This window comes from Amblyomma maculatum, chromosome 3, assembly GCF_055883805.1.
Source record: "Amblyomma maculatum isolate TAMU_Amacu chromosome 3, ASM5588380v1, whole genome shotgun sequence".
NCBI classification, from domain to species: Eukaryota; Metazoa; Arthropoda; class Arachnida; order Ixodida; family Ixodidae; genus Amblyomma; species Amblyomma maculatum.
In genome coordinates, this window is record NC_139346.1 from 70,456,573 (window position 1) to 70,480,359 (window position 23,787).

Here is a 23,787-nt window from a genome sequence, read left to right on the forward strand (position 1 = left end):
CTCTTCCCCATCATACGCCGGCACCTACTCGGGAAACTAGCGAGTGCAGCGCTCGGGAATGACGCTGAGTTACCGACCCGGACTGTCAGCTCAGAACTGACACTCGCACCCAGACGTAACCTCATCGACTTTTTTGTGGACGGAGTCTCAGTTTCTGCCCTTATTTACATTTCCTTCCTCGGTTCCTGGCACCGGTAACGCCTCAACAAAGTCCTCACATCCGCTTCCTCATCTGCCGTTCGTGTTGCTGATGGCAACACAGCTACTGCGATTGGTATGTGTACTGCGAGAATTACCATTGCCGACCGCCATATCCCTGTGCTTTTTACAGTCCTCAGTAGTTGCCCTCACGACGGTATATTAGGACTCGACTTTTAATTGCACATTCCGCGCTCATTTACTGTTCTGCTGGAGTGATTCATCTGGACCTGCCACTCTATCCTGACAAACAAGCCTCTGACGTGACACTGCCGCGTAGAATTGCTCTCCCTTATAATATCGTGCACGTAGAAAATAACTACGCTTATATTCCAGTCTTGAACTTCGGCCTTTTCGTGCACGTTCTTCCTGAGGGCATTACTGTCGCCGAACTGCCCCTATTGTATCACGTCACAGTGGCCGCTCTTTTACCTTTACCCTACTGTTAAAGTGTCGGCACGACCAGCACCGTCCCGACCTCCGGAGGCCCGCAAATCAGGAATGGTTGCACCTAACTTGCGGCCTGACCGTGCTACAGCACTTACGAGTCTTCTGACTTTGTACAGCGAAATTTTCGAGTTTGGTAACCGCCCCAAGACAAACGTCCCTCGTTACGCATCGCATCGATACCGGAGATACCCCCCCAATTCACAAAAGACCTTATCGAGTCACCATTTCTGAACGTCGCGTCATACAAGATGAAGTGGACAAGATGTTAGCAAAAAACATTGTAGAGCCTTCGAGCAGTCCTTGGATGTCGCCTGTCGTGCTTGTTAAAAAGGACAATACCTGGAGATTCTGCATTGATTACCGACACCTCAACAAAATTACAAAGAAGGACGTTTACCCGCTCCCCAGGATAGATTATGCCCTAGACTGCTTGCACGGTGCCAGCTATTTCTCTTCCATTGACCTTCGTTCCGGTTATTGGCAGATCGCAATCGACGAACGGGACCGAGAGAAGACCGCCTTCGTCACTCCAGAAGGCCGGTATAAATTCCAGATGATGCCTTTCGGCTTGTGTAATGTGCCCGGAACTTTCGAGTGCATGATGGACTCTCTGCGGCGCCGCTTGACGTGGACAACGTGCTTGTGCTATCTCGATGACGTGATTGTATTTTCTTCTACATTCAAGAGCCATCTCCATCGCCTTGATGCCATTCTTGGCGTCTTCCCAGGAGCTGGCCTTCAGCTGAACTCGAAGAAATGTAGCTTCTGCCGATGTGAACTCAATGTGTTCGGTCACGTGGTCGACGCCCGTTGCGTTCAACCCGATCCAGACCAAATACGTGCTGTAAGTGCATTTACTATACCCCGTTGTAACAGACACGTGCGCAGTTTTTTTGGGCTTTGCTGCTATTTTCGGCGGTTTGTACCCAACTTTGCGGAGACGGCTCGTCCACTCACCAACCTTTTGAAAAACGACGCTCCATTTTGTTGGGACCAAGAACAGTCCCAAGCCTTTTCAGCGCTCATTGCAGCCCTCGCCAACCCGCCCGTCCTGGCACACTTCAATCCCTCGGCACCAACGGAGGTATGCACCGACACAAGTCGTCACGGTATTGGTGCCATACTCGCCCAACAGCACATGGGTCGCACTCGTGTCACTGCTTACGCCAGTCGCCTCCTTTCTGCGGCTGAACGGAATTACTCGAGCACAGAACGTGAGAGCTTAGCCCTTTTTGGGGCAATTACTAAGTTTGGCCCTTACTTGTTTGGCCGCCCTTTCTGCGTCATCACCGACCACCATGCCTTATGCTGGCTTTCTACGCTGAGGACCCAACTGGTCGCCTGCGCCGTTGGGCCCTCCGCCTTCAGGAATACACTTTTTCTGTCGTCCACAAGTCTGGCCGGCTGCACGCTGGCGCCGATTGCCTGTCCCGCAACCCGGTAGATCCACCACCTGCGAGAGAGTGCGACGATGACACACATGTGTTGGCCATCTCTGACCTTTCAAAAATTCGCCATGAGCAGCGCTTAGATCCCAAGCTTTGCAGCATTATCAATCACCTCAGCACTGATCACCTTGATACTACCCTTGCTCTGTTAGTGCTCCACAACGGCACCTTATACCGACGGAATATGCAACCAGATTTCGCCAAGGTTCGGTTCGTAGTCCCCGAACACCTGGGTACCACTGTTCAACAGCTGCACCCACAGCGGGTCATCTTGGCGTATCTCGTACGTACCACAGCGTCCGCCGCCGCTTCTTTTGGCCGGGCCTCTATCGCTCTATTCGTCCTTACGTGGCTTCTTGTGACCGGTGTCAGCGAAGGAAGAAGCCTTCGGTTATGCCTGCTGGATACCTGCAGCCGATCGACGTCTCAGTAGACCAGTTTTCCCAAGTTGGCTTCGACCTCCTCGAGCCTTTCTCACTTCCGGCGTCAAGGAATAAATAGATTGCGGTGGCCACGGATTATACTACGCGCTACGTTGTCACACGAGCGATACCCACCAGCTGTGCAACAGACGTGGCTGCGTTTCTTCTTCGCGGCGTCATCCTGCTCCATGGTGCTCCAGGCCAGCTGCTCACTGACCGTAGCCGTTGTTTTCTTTCTCGAGTGGTCAACGAATTTCTTCGGTACTGCTCCATTAAGCACTGTTTTACTACCGCTTACCATCCACAAACGAACGGCCTCACAGAAGGCTTCAATCACACACTCACGGAATGCTGTCAGTGTGTGTCTCGGATGACTGGGATATTACTTTGCCGTTTGTAACGTTCGCGTACAATTCCTCTCATCACGACACAATGGGCTACTCACTTTATAATCTTATATGCGGCCGTGACCCTCCCTTTCCGTTTTACAGCGTACTGCCTCCCAAAGGTAACGCCAGTTCCTACGTTCGTGACGCAATCTCTTGAGCTGACGCCGCCTCTGTTATTGCTTGCCGCCGACTGGCCTCCTCCCAAACTTTTCAAAAACGGCGCCATGATTCTCGCCACCGGGATGTCCACTACTCTCCGGACTCTCTCGTCTTGCTCTGGGCTCTCGCTCGTAAAGTTGGGCTGTGTGAGAAGCTCTTGCTACGCTACGACGGTCCCTACCGTGTTTTACGGCCAGTCACTACTGTGACATACGAGGTCGCCCCTGTACTTCCGCCGCGACAGTCCTCTATGCCACGCATCGAGATTGTTTATGTCGCCAGAATGAAGCCGTACTACCTCTGCAGTAGTTCGTCGTAGTGCGAACCGGGACTGTGCTTTTCGCGGGGGGGGGGGGGCGTAATGTGACATATATGGCCTGCACCGCTGGACGTTGAAGAAGACAACGATCAGCAACAGTGACACAGAAGAAGACAAAGTGATAGCAGTGCTTCTGTGTTTTATTTTCTGTGTCATCCTGGACTAACCTTCGTGGACTGACCTTGTCACGTATCAATATATGTGAAAGAAGGCTTGGTTGAGACGGCAAGGTCGTGACGGCAAGGCCAGCGATGCCTTGTCTAGCGTTTTACTCCGAGGACAAAACCCAGGCGCGTGCCGGAGCCGGCGCCGCGGGACGATGATGATGGTATATACAAATGAAAGAGGAAGATCATGGCATGTACAAATTAAAGAACGTCCACGGAAGGCTCACACAATCTGCCCGGGGGGTCGGAAGCGGCCAGCCTGGCCGCTCCTAACTAACCGATGCATCGCGGTGCACAAACGGTTTCAAGCGAGACACATGAACAATTTCAGTTCCATGATGCCGTCGATCAGCTGGGGGATTAACAGGCGTCACTTTGTAGTTCACAGGGGTAGTTTGGTTTATGACCTTATAGGGACCTACGTAGCGGTGGTGGAATTTATCACTAAGGCCAGGGGTGCGCAATGGTCTATAAAGCAGTACTTCGTCACCAGGACGAAAAGAGACCACACGATGTGTAGAATCATAGCGAGTCTTGCGGTCTTCCTGGGACGCTGCCGTGTTGAGGCGGGCAAGATGACGGCATCCGGCCACACGAGATAAAAAAATGGGTAGGTACTGAGGTTGAGTAGTTGGGCGTAGAGGAGAAGGAAGCGTCGAGAATTGTAGTGGGAGGGCGGCCATACACAAGGAAAAATGGAGAGTAACCGGTAGTTCGCTGTATTGCTGTATTATAGGCGAATGTGACGAATTCTAGAACAGTATCCCAATTTCGATGATCTGGTGTGATGTACATGGATATCATGTCCGACAAGGTGCGATGAAATCGCTCAGTCAGACCGTTAGTCTGGGGATGGTAGCTTGAGGTTGTCTTATGAAGGGTGGATGACGCGTGAAGAACTTCGGCAACGACTTGCGATAATTAGGCTGTACCGCGGTCACTTAGGAGCACCCGATGAGCGCCATGACGCAATACAATGCTGTCTCAGCGTAGCGTGTGAGGTGGTCGAGTGGTCGACAGCAGTTATAATCCAATGATTACCCCCATCGGAGAGAGGTAGGGGACCATATAAGTCGATGCCGACTACGTCGAATGACGGGGCGGGACAAGGAAGAGGTTGTAGAAGGCCAGCGGGCGAAGACGTCAGCCGTTTGCGACGTTGGCACAGAGGGCAGGATGCGACGTATTTGGCAACGGTGGAAGATAAGCCACGCCAAAATAATCGTTTTCTCACGCGGTCGTAGGTTTTGTCAAAACCAAGGTGACCTTCAGTAGCGTCATCGTGGAGAGCCGCCAGTATACGTGGGCGAAGCACACGCGGCACGACTGGGATCCAGCGAGTTCGATCAGGGCAATACACGTAGCGGAGTAGGATGCCATCTTCGAGCTTGAAATTGCGAAGCTGTCGGCGATGCCTAGCAGTGGGCGTGTCCGAAGCGCTGATAAGGCGGTCGATGATAGGAAGGCAGTAGGCATCGGCTAATTGCTGTGAGCGGAGAGCGTGCTTGTTCTCAGAGTCGTCAAAACAAACGGTTGTGATATACGTTGGGCAAAGGGATCGTCGGCTCTGGTCAGAGGTGGAAATGCACTGGGAAGAAAAACAGCAAGTTGATTCCGAAAGGGGACAGCGAAAGAGAGCGTCGGCCTCTTAGTGTTGGCAACCAGATTTATAAGTGACGTCGAAATCGTATTCTTGTAGGCGTAGAATCCAGAGCCAAGTCGGCCTGTCAAATTTTTGGGTGAAGACAACCAGCATAGAGCATGGTGGTCGGTCACAACTGTGAAGTGCCGACCGTATAGGTAAGGGCGAAATTTTTGGACAGCCCAGACGACGGCAAGACACTCCTGCTCGGTAATTGTGTGGTTTTTCTCAGCAGGAGTCGGAGTCCGACTGGCAAAGGCAATCACTTTCTCACGCGATGTTGCATCACGCTGCAGAAGTACAGCGCCAAGACCGTGACCACTGGCATCGGTGTGCAGGATAGTTGGAGCGCTGTCACTGAAGTGGCCAAGAACAGGATCTGATGTGAGGGCGTGCTTTAGGTCATTAAAAGCAGTTTCGCACTGTTCAGTCCACACGAAATTACTGCGTGCTTTAAGTAGTTCATGCAGTGGTGCAGCAATAGTTGCAAAATGCCGGAAATAAGACTTGAGGCCGAAGAAACTGCGCAAATCTGTAGTCCATTGTGGACGAGCAAAGATCAAGAACGCGATGATTTTCTCAGGATATGGGCGAATGCCGTCATGGCTGACCAGCTGTCCCAATATTCTAATTTCCTTCAGTGCAAAGTGGCACTTCTTGGTGTTGAGCCACTGAGGTGTTGAGAGACGCCTGCCGAAGCGAGACAGGTGAGGACTTCATTCAGGCGCGTGAGATGGTCATTAAAGGTTGCCGAAAAGATAACAATGTCGTCCAAGTAACATAAACAGGTTCTCCATTTTAGGCCCGAAGCACAGTATCGATCATTCTTTCAATTGTCGCTGGTGCGTTACAAAGTCCGAAAGGCATAACATTAAATTCGTAAAGGCCATCGGGCGTTGCGAAAGCGGAGTTTCTTTGTCATCCTCGTGCATAGGTATTTGCCAATAACCTGAGCGGAGGTCCAAGGTAGAGAAATATTCGGAGCCTTGGAGAGAGTCAAGGGCGTCATCAATTCGCGGCATCGGATATACATCTTTGCGGGTAATTTTGTTTAGTGCGCAGTAATCAACACAAAAGCGTACCGAGCCGTCCTTTTTTTTAACTAGCACTACTGGGGAGGACCATGGGCTTGTTGAGGGACGACTTATATTGCGATGGAGCATGTCATTTACGTTTTCTTCAATTACTTTTCGTTCAGAGAGGGAAACACGATAAGGCCGTCGGCGAACGATAGAGTTACCTTCAGTAATGATGCGATGGTGCGCAACACTAGTCCGTCCCAGTGGTGTGGAAGTGGCATCAAAAATGGATTGGTGGCGTCGAAGCAATGTCAGCAGTTCTTGGCGTTGGTTCGGCGTGAGTTTAGGATTAATAGTCTTTGCGGGAACAGAAAGAGAGACGTCTGAGGAAACACGTTGCTGAGGCGGAGGGGCGGTGAGCGCCATCAGGAAAAAAGGTTGAACATCCACCATGCAATGCAGAGAAGTTCCTTTTGGGAGCACGAGAGATTCACATGAAGTGTTAGTCTCCACTACTGTCGCTGAGCCGTTGTGGAACCGGACAAGACTTGACGGGAAGGCGATTTCGCGTACAAGATGACTATATGATGGTGCTATGAGTACGTCCCCGTCAGTAATGTGGTCAGAAACAACAGTAAGCAGTTTTTCGCACTGAGGAGGCAAAACAGTATCAGCGGCGGCAACGAGAGGATGATGTCGTTCAGAAAGGTCAGATGAAAAATCGCTGTCTGTCATATGGATAACGGTCACCACAAGAAATTAACGCTGAAGCGGTTGACAAAAAATTTCATCCAATAATCATCAGATGCGCACAAGGTGAGAGCACAGCAAACTGCACATGATGGCGGATGCCGTCGATAACAACTCGTACGGTGCACTTCGCTGAAGGGCGCGAAGGGACGTCATTGGCTCCACGGAGTTCAGGCCCATCATATAACCCCATATGATGGGTCACATTTCGCAAACAGTACCACAAATCTGCGTGAATGACAGAAATTGCAGCCCCTGTATCAATCAAAGCTTCTACCAGTAAACCTTCAGCGATAACAGCAATCACATTATACGGGCGATCAGGAGGACTTTTAGTAAGTTCGCAGAGTGCAGTTTGACCTCCGGAAACTGCAACACTTAGTTTTCCGGATGGCGAACAGGGAGAGTGGTTGCGGGGCGGAGATGGGAAACTGAGCGGTGGTATGGGGAAGTGGACCGGCGTCGGGATACATGGTTCCCACGAGGCTCAGAGGAAGATACTGGAGGTGGGGAGGATCGTCGAGGTGGGCTTGGAATATACGGGCATTGATAATATGAGCTTGAAGGCATATCAGTTTCGAAGGCGTCGTAACCACGACGCTCGTTCTGAAGGCGGCGACGACAAAAGCGGGATATATGTCCTCTAATACCAGAGTAATAGCAGACTGGTCGGGAGGGACGCCAAGGTGCGTAGTAGGTTGGCGTAGGTTGAGCCATTGCCATTCCATTGACGTGATTGTAAGTTGGTGCCGGTCGGGGCGGGGAAACCACAGAAGGGGGGATGCAGCGACGTGCGCGTAGGTCGGCGCTGGGCGGATTGCAGACGGTTCGGATGTCATAGGGTGGCTGATGGTTGCTAACTCTTCTTTAATCATGTTGCGGAGAACGGCGTCATTAGAAGGTGCGGAAGAATGATCGCACCCATGTCGACAGAAAGGATTGATGGCTTGGAGCTCCTCATGGATGATTGCTCGAATCATTGCCCGCAGATCAAGGTCAGCAGTGGCCGCACCAGTTGAGAAGCCGGGCTGTAATCGAGAGGACTGCAGCTGGTCGAGGCGTTGACAGGTCGTTATAATTGAATCAACACTTGAAGGATTCTGTGCCACTAAGGTATGATAAGCCATAGAATTGATCCCTTTCAAGACGTGGTGCATGCATTCAGGTTCTATCATGGCGGGACTAATGCGCCGACAAAGTGCAAGAACAGCCTCTATGTAAGACGCATATGATTCATCGGGACCTTGAAGGCGGGAAGCGAGCTTGTTTCTCGCGATCTCAGTCCGAACTGCCGGGTCGGCGAAGTATTGTCGGAATTGCTGTTTGACATTGGTCCAGTTAGTGGTATGGGGTTCGCGATTAACGAACCAGTTTCTGGCGACCTGAATGAGATAGAAGGAAACGTTTAGAAATTTTAAAGCGTCGTCCCACCGGTTATAGGCAATGCAGCGTTCATATGTGTCGAGCCACTCATCGACGTCTTCGTCGCGACGACCAGCGAACATCGGCGGGTCGCGTTGACGTGTGGGTAGAGTCGAAGGCGTCGGTGCAGCCGAGGTATAGGGTCCGCTCGGGTGGGGATAGCTCTCGGTGGACATGATTATGGTGGCAGTTGACAAACAACGACCGGAACGTAGCTCCAATGAGAGGCAGGGCCCAATGCAGCAAGTGGATCGAATTTGACCTCCACCACTTGTGAAAGAAGGCTTGGTTGAGACGGCAAGGTCGTGACGGCAAGGCCAGCGATGCCTTGTCTAGTGTTTTACCCCGATGACAAAACCCAGGCGCGTGCCGGAGCCGGCGCCACGGGACGATGATGATGGTATGTACAAATGAAAGAGGAAGATCATGGCATGTACAAATTAATATATATATATATATATATATATATATATATATATATATATATATATATATATATATATATATATAGCAGTTCGGAAGAAAGAACTAAGAACCAAAAGTTTGACGCACGCTTAAAAACATAACAAGGTTTTACTCACGTTTCGACTGGGGACCAGTTTTCATTACAGTGGCATTTTACAGATAAGGATCAGTTTTATAGGGCTTTGAGGGAGGCAGCTACAGTGCGCCTGAGTTAAAAACTGAGAAAAGATTCAAAAAAGCAGATGGCACGGGATGACTCACGGTTCGTAAAGATGTTCAGTTGTCATAGTACCCCGTACACGTGGGCATAAGATAAGATTTCTGAATGCGTATGTACACACACACACACACACACACACACACACACACACACACACACACACACACACACACACACACACACACACACACACACACACACACACACACACACACACACACACATGCCTCAACGCAGAAACCAGACAGTCAAGCATGAGTCAGGCAGACACCAACACTATGACTGGAAGCCTGCCCATCGCCCTTTCTCCACGAATTTGCGCCCCGCACAATAGCCGCGCCTCCAGCAGGAGTCACTGTTCGCAAATATGTGTAGTGGTCACAGTAAGCTATTCATATACACAGTGGCACAATAAAAGACTCCCGAAGGCACACAAATACAGATCATCCAGCCAAGCATGAGTTCCACAAGGGTCGAAAAATCTTGACAAAAGATGAAGAACCCAAAAAATAAATATGGTCAGGCCTGCGCGGAACGCAGTGCCTAGGCCAAGTAACCCCTACCCCTCAGAAAAGAACCACAGCAGGCAAAGCCGAGAAGCAGACACCAGGAAATACGGAAGTGAGGGCTCTTTGTTCACCAACTTGCGCTGCACAAATTAGACGCGCCTCAAGGATGAGTCACTGTTTACAAGTATGCTACGAATTCACAGTGAGCTGTACAGGGGGGCACAAAATAAGACCTCGGAGCCCACACAAGCACAGAGACCAACAAGTTAGTAGTAAGTTTCACACATGAAAAAAAAATCGACAGTCCGGATACCAAATTCCAAAGAGAAAAACGCTGTAATGCTGAGACGTGATACCAAAATACACACCCCTAATTAGGAATCAGGAATGAATTGAAAAAAAAGAAAAGTGAAACATTCTGGTGATGTACGGGTGCGATTTCATTTCTGATAGGAATCTTATACTATAGGTAGATATGTGAATTTTCCAGGGTTCTCATTAGGTCTCGAGGAAGATGACTTGAATTTATAGATAAGATACGACTCTCGCACTTCCCTGTCATACTGTGCACAGAAGTTTGATTCCAGGATTGTTACCTCCAAGTTATTAAATCTGTGACCAGTAATATTGAATGCCTCGATAAGGGGAGACTAGGGAGTGACTTGGCGTGTGCGCGATGGTTATTAAATCTTATTCTGAAGCGTGTCTCTGTTTGCCCGATATACTGCAGCTGACATGTTGAACACTCAAGGAGATATAGCATATTTGAGCTGTCGCAATTGAAGTTACCCTTTATTTTTATGGAAAAGTCGAAGGCTGGGCTAACAGCGGTGGTTTATGTGCTCATTTGGGCGCAGACCTGACAACGAGACTTATTGCAAAGCGAACAGCCCGCGGTATTAGGAATGCTGATTTTTGAAGCCGTTAAAATGTCCCTAAGATTTTTGTTTCGTCGGTACATGACCCGTGGTGGCCCTGCAAAAACAGATTTGCAGCGTTCACTCTGCTCGAGTATATTGTAGTGTTTGGCTAGAATGTGCGAGACATTGGGAACAGAGGCAGAATGTGTTAGTACAAGGTTCGCGCGGTTAGATTTCTGGTTAGCTCCATTAGAGTTACGAAGAATCTCTTCGCGGTTGAGTTTGGCTGCTCTATCTATGGCATCGTCAATTATCCGTGTAGTGTATTTTTGATGCAACAGTGCGTCTTTGAGTTTTGCACAGTTGGATGTAATGTCATCCCTACAAAACTAATCCTGATCTGTAAAATGCCACTCTGATGAAGACTGGTGCCCAGTCGAAACGTCAATAAAGCCGTGTTATGTTTTTAAGCGTGCGTAGGTATACTTTGATATATATATATATATATATATATATATATATATATATATATATATATATATATATATATATATATATATATATATATATATTGCCACCTAGCGTTGCCAGGTGGCGCATGACTGAGTGAAGAGCGACGAAGTGTCGCTTGCGGGTTTTGCGTCTGTGCTGCTCACCGCTGTTGTATCGGAGCTAACCCCTTTGCTATTCTTTATATCCTCAATCACCTTGTACGTGACATTCTGGTGGAGCTGCTGGGTAAGATCACCTATGCAAGAGTCTCCATCTGAAAGACGTCGCGCCAGCCCTGTGCCATTGGACACCCCCGTGCATCGCTGCAGTCGACGGCTCCAGGGACTGTCTCCGGAGTTTCAGCCATCACCCGCCGCCATGACATCTAGTGCTTCTGCTCAGCAGGTAACGGGCGTCGCACCGGCCTGTAACTACACCTTGCAGGCCCCTCGAGTACCGAAGCCTTTTCATGGTGACCTCTTTGAGGATGTGGAGGACTGGTTCCTTCAATTTGAGCGTGTCGCTGCTTTGAACCAGTGGGACGATACTGCCAAACTAAGGAACGTCTACTTCAGCCTTGAGGATGGCGCCCGGATCTGGTTCGAGAACCGAGAGCAAATGTTAACATCGTGGCAGGAATTCCGTCGTCAACTGCTCGAGGCCTACACTAGCGCGGATCGTCGCGAACATGCAGAACGTGCCATTCACTCCCGCATCCAGATGCCGAATGAGAGTGTCCAAGCATACGTCGAGGACATGACGCGCCTCTTCAGGCGAGCCGATCCCGCCATGTCCGAGGACAAAAAGGTCAGGCACTTAATGCATGGTTTGAAAGAGCAACTGTTCGCAGGACTTGTGCGCAACCCACCGTCGACTGTAAATGAATTTCTTGCGGAGGCCGCCACAATGGAAAGGGTGCTCCAACAACGTGCCGCGGCTTATAACCGACCTCTCCATACTGGCACAACTGCGGAGTCATTTGCATCTTCCGAGCGGCATCCTGATGCTTTGCGCGAACTAATTCGCAGTGTCGTGCGCGAAGAACTGAGAAAATTCTGGAACCCCCTGCAGCAATCGCCAGCTTCCGTTTCTGCTATAGTGCAAGAGGAGGTACGACAGGAGCTCAAGAGCCCTCTTTCGCCTCTAGTTACGAGCCCGCCATTGCTGTCGGGGACCGAAAACCGTCCCACATATGCGGAAGTTCTGCAGAGTCAGGCTCCTCCTTCACCGCCACCCATTCCCGCGCCGCCTACAGTTCCGCTGCCCTCGGTGCAACCAGTGCAGTACTTTAACGAACGTCCCCTGCCCCGACGCAAAGCCGACATTTGGCGCACGCCTGACCACCGTCCACTCTGCTTCCACTGCGGTGAACCAGGCCATCTCTACCGGGATTGTCCTTATCGACGCCTCGGTCTTCAAGGCTTCCGCATCGACTCGCCTCCTCCCCGGTTTGGTCAACGACCCCGCGTTATTGAAGAGTACCTGGCGGAACAGCGTTCATCTCGTCCGCAGCGTCAGTCCCGCTCCCCTTCACCAAGGCGCTCATCGACGTCCACCCAAGGCTCCTCGCGAGAGGGGCAAGGCCGCTCGTCTAGCCCTGGTCGGGAAAACTAAAAACAGCGACCTTCGGGGGCGAGGCCGCTGGTAGTCGCTGCGTTGAAGACCTCCCGTCGTCGCCGCTTCGATCCGACCGCGAGCTGCTGGTACCGTCCCCTAGGGAAGCCAAAAGCGTTTCTCTGGACATTCCTGTTATTTTAGACGGTCGCACTCCAGTCAATGCATTAGTGGACACCGGTGCGGATTATTCGATTTTGAGTGGTCGCATGGCGACTGTTTTGAGGAAGGTGCTCACTGCTTGGCCAGGTGTGTACCTTCGAACCGCCGGCGGTCATATAGTTACCCCAAAGGGGATGTGCACGGCTCGTATTCAGATTAACAGATATACGTTCATCGTTAGTTGCGTCGTTTTGAGTGACTGTTCCCGTGACCTTATCCTCGGCATTGACTTTCTGCGAGAATACGGAGCAGTTATCGACCTGCGAAATAGACGTGTCACATTTTCGATGGGACAATCTGCCGAACGAGATAGTAACAATCCTTGCAGTGCCGCACTTCGCGTTTCCGCCGAGAGCGTCTCGCTGCCGCCGCGAAGCAGTGTTCTTGTGGAAGTCACCTGTGACGATTTCCGTGCCGGCGATGCTGTAGCGGAAGCGAACCATTCACTCCTGCTTGCTCAAGGCATCTGCGCTGCTCGAAGTTTATTGTCGCTTCACAATGGCCGGGCTGCACTCCTTGTCACAAATTTTTCTAATGAGCACCGGCACTTGTTTCCGGGAACTGCTATCGCTTTCGCTGACCCTGTTACGCACGATCCGGTCTGTTTTACATCCACGGCTGTCGAAACTAATGAGCCATCTCTTGACAACATCAGCTGGATGATGGTGTTGTGCAGCCTTCACAAAGCCCGTGGTCCTCACCAGTAGTCCTGGTCAAGAAGAAAGACGGCACTCTTCGATTTTGCGTCGACTATCGGAAATTGAATAATGTGACAAAGAAAGATGTATACCCGTTGCCGCGCATCGATGACTCACTGGACAGATTGCGACGTGCGAAGTATTTTTCATCTATTGATTTGAAAAGCGGCTATTGGCAAATCAAAGTAGACGAAAGAGACCGAGAAAAGACTGCATTTGTAACTCCAGATGGCCTATATGAATTCAAAGTACTCCCATTTGGATTGTGCTCTGCCCCAGCTACATTCCAAAGGATGATGGACACCGTCCTCACTGGCCTCAAGTGGCAGATCTGTCTTGTGTACTTGGACGACGTAGTTGTTTTTTCCGAAACATTTGACCAACACCTCGAACGCCTTCGAGCTGTACTGGAAGCGCTCCGTTCTGCTGATCTCACGCTGAAGCCCGAGAAATGCCACTTCGGGTATACACAACTCAAGTTCCTTGGCCATGTTGTGAGCGCCGATGGGGTGCGCCCGGATCCCGAAAAGACTGCTGCCGTCGCACGGTTTCCCGTTCCAGCTAACAAGAGGGCTGTTCAGCGCTTTCTCGGCCTGTGCGCATATTATCGGCGGTTCATTGCGGACTTCTCTCAAACAGCGGAACCTCTAACGCGCCTCACAAGGAAGGACACCGCCTTTGTGTGGAACTCTGAGCAGCAGACGGCCGTTTCTTTGCTTCGCGAGCGCCTTCAAACATCCCCTGTTCTGGCGCACTTCGATGAAGCGGCTGACACAGAGGTGCACACTGACGCCAGTAGTATCGGTCTTGGCGCGGTCCTTGTTCAGCATCAAGACGGGATTGAGCGAGTAATAGCCTATGCTAGCCGCACACTCTCTCGCGCCGAAACCAACTACTCCACCTCGGAAAAGGAATGCCTGGCGGTCGTGCAGGCCTCTATGAAGTTTCGCCCCTATCTTTACGGCCGTCCATTTAAAGTCGTCACGGACCATCATTGTTTATGCTGGTTGGCAAATCTGCGAGATCCATCGGGACGACTTGCACGCTGGAGTTTACGACTTCAGGAATTTGACATAACTATTGTTTATAAGTCAGGCCGCAAACACGAAGACGCTGACGCGCTGTCACGAGCCTCCGTTGACACTGACGATGCTGCAACCGATGGCGGCAACGGCTTTCTAGGAGCTCTCAGTGCATCTGAGCTCAGGGATCGACAAAGAGCTGATCCAGACATCCTTCCATTCATCGATTATCTCGAAGGGCGTGATACGACGCTCCCTCGACGCCTATCTCGGCACATTGGTTCATTCTGTATGCAGCAAGGCGTCTTGTATAAAAGAAACTCCCAAGGCCAAGAAAGAGCTTTCCTCCTGGTAGTACCATGCGAGCTCCGTGCGGATATTCTACTTGCTTGCCACGACGAACCGACGTCTGGTCATTTGGGTTACTCACGGACGCTTGCTCGAGTCCGCAACATGTATTACTGGCCAGGACTCTCCGCAACTGTGAAACGCTATGTAAGAAGCTGTCGCGAATGCCAGCGCCGTAAAACACCGCCCCTGAAGCCTGCCGGATTTCTCAAGCCCGTTAGAGCACCACGTATTCCGTTCGACCAAATCGGCATGGACCTCCTTGGTCCTTTCCCTTTGTCGCAGGCGGGAAACAAATGGATAGTAGTCGCTACTGACTACCTGACCCGATACGCTGAGACAAAGGCAATCCCTCATGCCACAGCTTCCGAAGTAGCCGAGTTTTTCATGCATAACATAGTCTTGCGGCATGGCGCCCCTTCGTATGTCATTACCGACAGAGGGACAGCTTTCACTTCGCAGCTCATAGACCACATATTTGAGTTGAGTTACACGACGCATCGCAAGACCACAGCGTACCATCCGCAGAGCAATGGTCTTACCGAAAGTTTAAATAAGACGATTGCGGACATGTTATCAATGTACGTCGATGTGCAGCACAAGACCTGGGACGAGGTGCTGCCGTACGTCACATTTGCGTATAATACAGCCCAACAGGAAACAACGCGCTTCACACCATTTCGACTTGTGTACGGTCGTGAAGTTCAGAGCATGCTCGATTCCATGCTCCCATGCCCAGATGATGACCAGCTTCCGCCAGATGCCCAGCATTACGCCATCCGCGCTGAGGAAGCCCGCCAGCTTGCCCGTATGCACATCGGGCGGCAGCAGACCTCTGACGCGGACCGTTACAACCTCCGGCACCGCCAGGTTCACTACAAACCTGGGGATCAAGTCTGGGTGTGGACACCAGTTCGCCGTCCAGGCTTGTCAGAGAAACTCCTTTCCCGCTACTTCGGGCCGTACAAAGTGTTGCGTCGTGTGAGCGATGTCAGTTATGAAGTTATTCCAGACGGCGCCGCACTTTCAAAACATCGAAAGCCCAGCTCGGACATTGTGCACATTGTGCGGCTGAAGCCGTACTACCAACGATAACGCACGGCCACCTCCTGTGACCACTCTCTTACTTTGCACACCGTTCTCACCGCCCGTGTTCACTTTTTTTTTTTTTTTTTCGGAAGGGGGAGTAATGCCACCTAGCGTTGCCAGGTGGCGCATGACTGAGTGAAGAACGACGAAGTGTCGCTTGCGGGTTTTGCGTCTGTGCTGCTCACCGCTGTTGTATCGGAGCTAACCCCTTTGCTATTCTTTATATCCTCAATCACCTTGTACGTGACAATATATATATATATATATATATATATATATATATATATATATATATATATATATATATATATATATATATATATATATTGTATATATATATATATATATATATATATATATATATATATATATATATATATATATATATATATATATATATATTGGGCTGTTGGGCTAGTCGGTCATACATACTTAAAAAAGGGGAATTGCGCTAAAAAAAGACACGGACGAGAAGAGGACATGGACGGGCGCAAACTCGCGACTGATTTTATTCAGAAAGAACACAAATATATATACCTTGAAGCTTATCCATTCAAAGCCTAAGCGCACATGCCAGGAAGGTTGTCTCTTTCTTATACAACTTGATACTCGAATCGCTTACGCATTCATCACCTGACTTATCAATGAAAAAGGCCTCTGCGAGTTCACGTGCTACCTGGTTACGACTGCGCCTTAAGATTTTGGTTCTAGCCAGCAAAGGCTGGCATGCTTTATCAGGCGTAGCCAAAGGGCATGCGCCGCAATGGAAGGGCAAATTTGACCCTTTTCCGTTATTCATAGAGAGCTGATGTTCCCTTAGTCGTTCATTTATACAATGGCCCGTCTGGCCGATGTAAACTTTTCCGCAAGTCAGGGGGATCTCATATACAGCCCCGACAGAACACCTGACAAACTGGGTAGCGTGACGCTTCGTGCAGTCTCGCACGCATTCCTCACCGGAGACAATCCGGGGGCACAAAGCGGCCAACTTGCGCGGGGCAGAAAATACCACCGGCACACGGTAGCGATTGGCTACATTATTCAGGTTGTGGGACACCCTACGGATATAGGGGATAACCGCCGGCCTGGTCTTCGGTTGACCGCCACCTTCTTGAGGTGTTCTAGCATTAAAACTTTGCAGAAGCTTCTCTGCCACAGCAGCCACGACTGAAACAGGGAAACCAGCTTTCTGTAACCTGCCAACCTGATTGGTAAGGCTGTCGTTTACCAGGTGAACACATGATTTATGCAAGGCTTCTTTCAGGCACAGCATAACAATGGCGTGTTTCACCGTCTTAGAATGAGCAGATTCAAACGGCAACAGGTCTTTCCGGGCTCGTGGTGAATACATCCAACACGTGTGATCTAGTGTTAAAGTGATGTTAATATCTAAAAACTGTTATCTATCTACTTCAGGTAATTCGTAGGTGAAGGTTAGACCCCTCCCGTGTCGTTTAAAGACAGATAACGTCTCTTGCTACGGTGTGCCGGTGGTGTTTTCTGCCCCGCGCAAGTTGGCCTCTTTGTGCCCCCGGATTGTCTCCGGTGAGGAATGCGTGCGAGACTGCACGAAGCGTCACGCTACCCAGTTTGTCAGGTGTTCTGCCGGGGCTTTATATGAGATCTCCCTGACTTGCGGAAAAGTTTACGTCGGCCAGACGGGCCGTTGTATAAATGAACGACTAAGGGAACATCAGCTCTCTATGAATAGCGGAAAAGGGTCAAATTTGCCCTTGCATTGCGGCGCATGCCCTTTGGCTACGCCTGATAAAGCATGCCAGCCTTTGCTGGCTAGAACCAAAATCTTAAGGCGCAGTCGTAACCAGGTAGCACGTGAACTCGCAGAGGCCTTTTTCATTGATAAGTCAGGTGATGAATGCGTAAGCGATTCGAGTATCAAGTTGTATAAGAAAGAGACAACCGTCCTGGCATGTGCGCTTAGGCTTTGACTGGATAAGCTTCAAGGTATATATATTCGTGTTCTTTCTGAATAAAATCAGTCGCGAGTTTGCGCCCGTCCATGTCCTCTTCTCGTCCGTGTCTTTTTTTAGCGCAATTCCCCTTTTTTAAGTATATATATATATATATATATATATATATATATATATATATATATATATATATATATATATATATATATATATATATATATATGGTGCAAATAATTCATCCGAATGTTCATACTGAATGTGCCACTATATGAAGAGTTTATCTCTACAATGGGTATAATGGTGCCAAAAATATGTAACAAATATATGCAACGAATGCGACGAACGAATGATGAAGGAATAGCAAGGAATATTTACAAATGTTGATCGAAAGCCGTGCCACTAATATTGAAGAGACCGGCAGTATATGGGCTCAGGCGATTTATTTCTTTCTGCTCTGATTCCTAATACAAGAACCGTAGTTGATATACGAGTGTGGCGTCTGCATGCAAACAGTACGATTACTCCATGACTTAGGTAAATATTTTGTCAATAATGAAGCTATAAAGGCAGCAATGTTTTCCATTTTAGAGTGGCAGACGGTCGTCGCTGATTTGTAGCCGTTAGCATCAATGAATAACGCTTGAATATCTTTAATGCTTTGCATGATGCAATAAGAACAAGCATGGACATCTGTTTTTCAAATCTTGTTTTGCTGTCTGCATATTCAAAGTAGATACGACGACGTCGCTCGGATTTCTTATACCACAAATTCAGGCGTGGTTCTTGTATCTTAGTATGCAGATCATTCGAGTTCAACTCAGTGCCATGAAAAGTGACGCCGTTTTGTACACATGTACTTACAATTAAAAACGTGAACTCAAACACTCAAAAGCACATATTTCGACCCAATCCTCTGGGCCCAAAACGCGTTAAAAATATAAAACAGAATTCTTCACTTTGTTTTGGCATACTTCGAGACAGGTGTATACTGTGGTCCCCGAAAAGGAAGAGAAAATGAAAAAAATGTATTCTGTTTATTTTTGCTCGGTAGTCATCAAAGAACCAACCTTTCGTATGTCCGCCTTCGCGAATTGCATAGCTGCAAATTTCACGGTTTTTGTGAAGATTTGTACACAATAAAAATTTCTCAGAGCAATGGCTAATTTCTGGAGCATTTCCACAGTAACTGTATTTAACAGCCAATAATATACTTAATTTTGTGTGTAATTGCAATGCTTTTGTAGCTAGTTAAATGGTTCCCTCTGCTATAGTAGTCGATAGTTAAGAAATCATTTTTGATTGTTTAAAATCTAGACTGCCTGTATCCAAGAAAGGGTCATAACTTGGATGCCCAAGCTGTAATATTCAGTTTAAATCAACTCATCTTTCACCAATCGCTGACTCCTTGTTGTGTTTCAAACAAACAGTAATAAGGAATATTTTTTCAACGAATGAAAAGGCACGAGAAGCCAATGTGTTTTCAATATTACTGTGAAGCCTGCATCCCTTTTTCTTGAATAGCGTAGGTAGTACAGCGGTAAGTTAAAAGCATGCCTCCTATCCAGTTTATCATTCAACGGTTACATGAAGACTACTAAAGAGTAACTGCAAGTGTACTGGGTGAGACCACATACTTGAGGTAGACTTACCTTCGTGTTCACGCACGGGAAAATAAGACCCAGAACGGAAAGGCTTACAAAAGGTGCTGTTAAACAATTCTGGAGTACCATGATGACCTGAAAAATTTCATTTTACAAGCATATATTGATCTCGTTCTTGCTTATCCTCAGGTTAAATAGAATTTCTTAACTCTCATCTTCAGAGCTAAACATTTCTAGGCGCTTAAACAATACAAACGGCATAATTGAAGTCCTAAAGGAGGTTAAAAGATTGCGAAGTCTAAACGTTCCGTGAAAATGTCGAATTAATATTTGAATTAGAGCATAAGCTTGCATTATCGAAATTGCTGTTTACGCACATATATTTTATTGGAGATACTATAAACATTTATACGCCGACCGAACAAATATAGAAATTTGTATTCACGAGCTATCGTAAATTGGTACTACAGATAATAGTGAATAGCACAATTTGACTGTATCGGCTGACATTTCACCTTGCTTTCAAATACTGTGAGATGCTGAGCTGGTTTGTGTTTGATGGTCAAGAGAGGAATCAGTGCATGAACTGTCGAGATAAAGATGTTGCCCTTATTTGATGCTAGCATCAGCACCATGCATGCGGCCTTATCAATTAGCTTCTGACGTTCACAATGATCTCTGTGATGCCGCAAATATTTGTTGTTTATTTGTGGAAGCTCAAACCTCCGGGTGCGCCCTCATTCTCTTTATTTTTTATGCACGATGTGTCAAGATGCATCTCGAATAATTTCGGCCACTCGCGTCTACTTCCACGTTCTTCTAGTTTTTTCTAGTCACCTTTATCTAAATGTTTAAATACAGCGATGAAGGTCGCAGTGGGAACTCATAGTTCTGCGACAGAGAGAGCTTTTTCTGTCACCGGCGCTGTCAAGTTCCTTAGTTATTTTGCACGCGCAAGTAAGCAAAATAGACAGTTCATAAGAGCCCACATCTCTTTTCTTGGACTTCTGCAACGGCATTGTGTCCACGACGTCACAATGCGAAACCAAGAGAATGAAAATGAACACTTGGAACAATATGCACTACATTTTCAAGCGGAATGCATTTAATGACTAAAAAATACACCATTTAAATTGCCCTAAAAAGCCTACGCAAAGAAGAAAAATACATTTTGACACACGAATGAACGATAGATATAGTTCTATAATTTTTATCGCCATTTTAGTATTAGGGAATTTTAACGACCGAGAAAAGTTACAATATATGACAAAACATTTTTAAAAAGAAATTGTTTTGAATACAAAATGTGAATGACACGGAGAATAAGCATTCTTAGTACAGAACTGCTTTGAAATCTCCGTTTTATGAAAAATAAACTACTTTTTCTAGCCTCTCGTGTTATGAACATATCGGCTTAAACTGATCTCGTCATGTATCTCAGGATACCCCATGGCAAGAAAATACTTTAATAAGAAACGCCTTGTATAAAATGGCGACAAAATGTCCGCATTTTTTTGACAAAGTTTTGTATAAACCAAGGTCTACAGCAAAAGATTGGATAGAAGTATTAATCGAAGTAATTTTAGTAATTAGTTTCGTTGTTAACCAAGTACTAAATTTTAATTCGGAATAATTACACGTGCAGAGTACCTGTTAAGAGTTGAGTCCTAGGGCAGCGCCAAATTATTTATTTAACGAATTTGTTCGCCCAATCTACAGCCTATAAAATATGATGACTTCGTTCGCTTTGACATTAATAAACGATTTTTTTTTACAACGAAGTGTTTTCGAAATTATACAGTTAGCCCTTATAACATAGTTATTCATCTTGAGTTTTAATATGTCGACCGAAAGTTCAGATAATTTTTTTTCATTACGTTCAAATATCTGATGAGGACTTGTGCCAGTGTAAAGGTGCTTTTAACATTCAATTATTTCCAAAGTACAAGAAATGTTGATGCCTTGCGAATCAGTAGATTTTTAGTTCTTTTTTTACTACACGAAGAGGATTGAAGTTATTGCCAAATAAACTAAAGACACCTTGCTCAAAACTTCATTCACAAGATAGAACAAAAGCTAAGAAAAATGTATTTCCAGGTTATTTCAGGTGCACGTATTAGCATATTATCAAATATATGCTGTTAAATTACAGTTTAGTATGTTTTGCTGATTCTCAGCTTTCAGCGCGCTACACTAATTATGCTAGATAAACACCGCGTGTAGATAGTCTTAAATAATATACAGTGGCCAACTGGCGATTAAACCTAGACCTCTGAAACTAATTGGTATTACGTGGCGCCAGATTGCTGCCTCAAAAAATATACTCTAAAAGTGCAAGCCTTTCTTTCTGGTTAACTTTAAATACGTTTAGAGGTTAATCTGTCGATATCAGTTAATGAGAGGCAGGGATCTCCTCGCTTTAGCGCGTACTACAGGTATATATACACACACACACATATATATATATATATATATATATATATATATATATATATATATATATATATATATATATATATATATATATATATATATATATACACATATATATCTATATATATATATGACAATAAAGGGTATTGATGAAAAGTTATGAGTGGTCACATATGAACAATGCTAAGGCTAGTTGTCTTGAGTATGCTGTTGCTCTTTTTTTAGTAAGCTATAACCGACGTACTTTTTATTCAGGCGTCGGGTACACATATAGGTGCAATATATAAGTAAGGCTACGATGATTTCTTATAAAACATTAACTGATTTTGTCTACTACTTATCAGAGCAAAGCGTTTTACGCAGCTTGTGACTCCTTCCCCAAGGGTACACTGACATGTTTCAAACCGTCGAGCATGGGAGGGTAATCCTTACCCCTGAATATGTGTATATATATATATATATATATATATATATATATATATATATATATATATATATATATATATATATATATTGTAGTGAACTACACGAGGATGTAAGAAGACAAGGATGAAGTAGGCGAGAATATCACGAAGACGAGGAGGATAAGGACCACGAAGTGCCGCTGCGCTGCTCGAGCTCGATTGTGAAGACCTAGACTGGCTGTGTTCTTGTGTGGTTCGCCTTGCAACTTCGAGAGGGCTACTATCCCTGTTAAAACACAGTAAAAACCCCATTTCACGTGGTGGAGGTGAGCATTCTCTACCGCCCTGGAGCTCCGCAGCCGCACACTCCCGACACAAGCAATGACCGACGCTACCACCCCTAGAGCAACCGGCCCCTCATCCGCCGTGTTCTGCGCTGGAGCTTTGCGCCAGCGTGATCCTCCTATCTTCAGCAGAACCGGCGACCATGAGGAGCAAGATTGGCTGGCCTCATATGAGCGGGTCAGTATTCACAACCACTGGGACGACAACCAAAAACTCAATAATGTCATTTTCTACCTAACGGGCGTTGAAAACCTATGGTTCCGCAACCACGAGGCCGATATCACATCGTGGCCTACTTTCAATGCTAGTTTTGCCGATATTTTCGGCCGGCCTGCAGTGCGCAAATTGCGCGATGAGCGACGGCTGCGCCGCCGTGCACAGCTTCCTGGTGAGAATTTTACCAGCTATATTGAAGATGTCGTAGACCTGTGCAAGCACGTGGACGCTTTAATGTCAGAGAGCACCAAGATTGATCACATTATGCAAGGAATGGATGATGACGCGTTCCATATGCCTCTGGCTAAAATTCCAGCCACCGTCGTCGACGTTATCAACGCATGTCACAACTTTGATGAATCACGCAAGCGCCGTAACATCACTCGCTCTTCGCTCTCACACCCGGCGCCGCTTGCAGCTTTAACACCTGAAGCAGACCAGTCCACCTTGCTGCCACAAATAAAGCAGTTCGTTCGAGAAGAAGTTGCCCGTCAACTATCCCTCGTTCGCCAACGTCCTGACGCTGCCACTTCTTTAGTGCCCAAGTTGCACCAAGTCATCCGCCAACAAGTTGCGGAAGTACTCCCCACGCTTCCTGAAGCTCCTGTTGCTCCTTTGACATACGTCGAAGCACCAGTCCAGTACAGTCAACCTGCTGTTCCAGCCCCTTTTGACCTATGCGGCTGTGGCTGCGCGGCCACCGCCTGAGCCGTCACCACCCATGCAGCCTGTCCTGCGCCCTGCACCGCTTCCTCAAACGGCCCCGCTTCATCCTCCCACTCCGCGCAATTACAACCCTTGGCATACTTCGGACAATTGTCCCATTTGCTACTACTGTAGTTTCGCTGGACATGTGGCCCGTCGATGTCGTTGTCGCATGGCCGAGCCTGCGTCTTCTGATTACTCTCCACCGCTGCTTCGTTCTGCCCACTCTCCGCCTGCGTATGCCACAGAACAGCGTCCGTATACAACCCGTCGTTCTCCTTCTCCGCG

At 47.6% G+C, this 23,787-nt stretch overlaps 1 protein-coding gene across 1 annotated transcript in view; it reads right to left on the minus strand.

The window, feature by feature from the left end:
• The window catches only part of LOC146194949 (sodium-coupled monocarboxylate transporter 1-like), a 158,568-nt gene that overhangs the window by 38,959 nt on the left and 95,822 nt on the right, over window positions 1–23,787 (minus strand). The window contains exon 11 of the mRNA XM_084596682.1: window positions 19,445–19,531. Coding sequence (XP_084452808.1) covers window positions 19,445–19,531 — 87 coding nt within the window. The remainder of the gene's footprint in view (window positions 1–19,444; window positions 19,532–23,787) is intronic.